Source organism: Haliaeetus leucocephalus, unplaced genomic scaffold (assembly GCF_000737465.1).
Source record: "Haliaeetus leucocephalus isolate CR32 unplaced genomic scaffold, Haliaeetus_leucocephalus-4.0 Scaffold272, whole genome shotgun sequence".
In the NCBI taxonomy this organism is placed as follows: Eukaryota; Metazoa; Chordata; class Aves; order Accipitriformes; family Accipitridae; genus Haliaeetus; species Haliaeetus leucocephalus.
Genome location: NW_010972708.1, coordinates 158,490 through 158,808, shown reverse-complemented (window position 1 = coordinate 158,808; position 319 = coordinate 158,490). Strand labels below are relative to the sequence as shown.

General features: G+C 56.1%; 1 protein-coding gene across 1 annotated transcript in view; it reads right to left on the bottom strand.

Annotated features, from left to right (window-relative positions):
• Positions 1–240: 240 nt before the first annotated feature.
• LOC104832925 (endogenous retrovirus group K member 11 Pol protein-like) overlaps positions 241–319 on the bottom strand; it is a 2,982-nt gene continuing 2,903 nt past the window's right edge. Inside the window, exon 2 of the mRNA XM_010569332.1 lies at positions 241–314. Within this exon, the coding sequence (XP_010567634.1) occupies positions 241–314 (74 nt within the window). The remainder of the gene's footprint in view (positions 315–319) is intronic.

Below are 319 nucleotides of genomic sequence, written 5' to 3'. Positions count from 1 at the left end.
TCCGCGAACTCAGGCCAGCAATCGGTAGGTGCCAGCTTTCCGTGGGCGTCCCCACAGAGGCAACGATGGCCTCACCGTACACCAGCCCGATGCTCTTCGGAAAATCCCGGTATTTATACATTTGCAGAGGAACGGGTTTTGGCACACGTGGCCAGCGGGTGCCAAAAGTCCGCCTCGGTTGCAATCTATGACGCATGCGCTCGCTGGCCAGGCGTGCTGCACGAGTCATAGCCATCTTGTCTATTGGTTCATGGGCTTTATGATGCGGTTGCGGTGCACAGAGAATCTTGACCTGTTATGTTGGCCAAGGTGACCTACA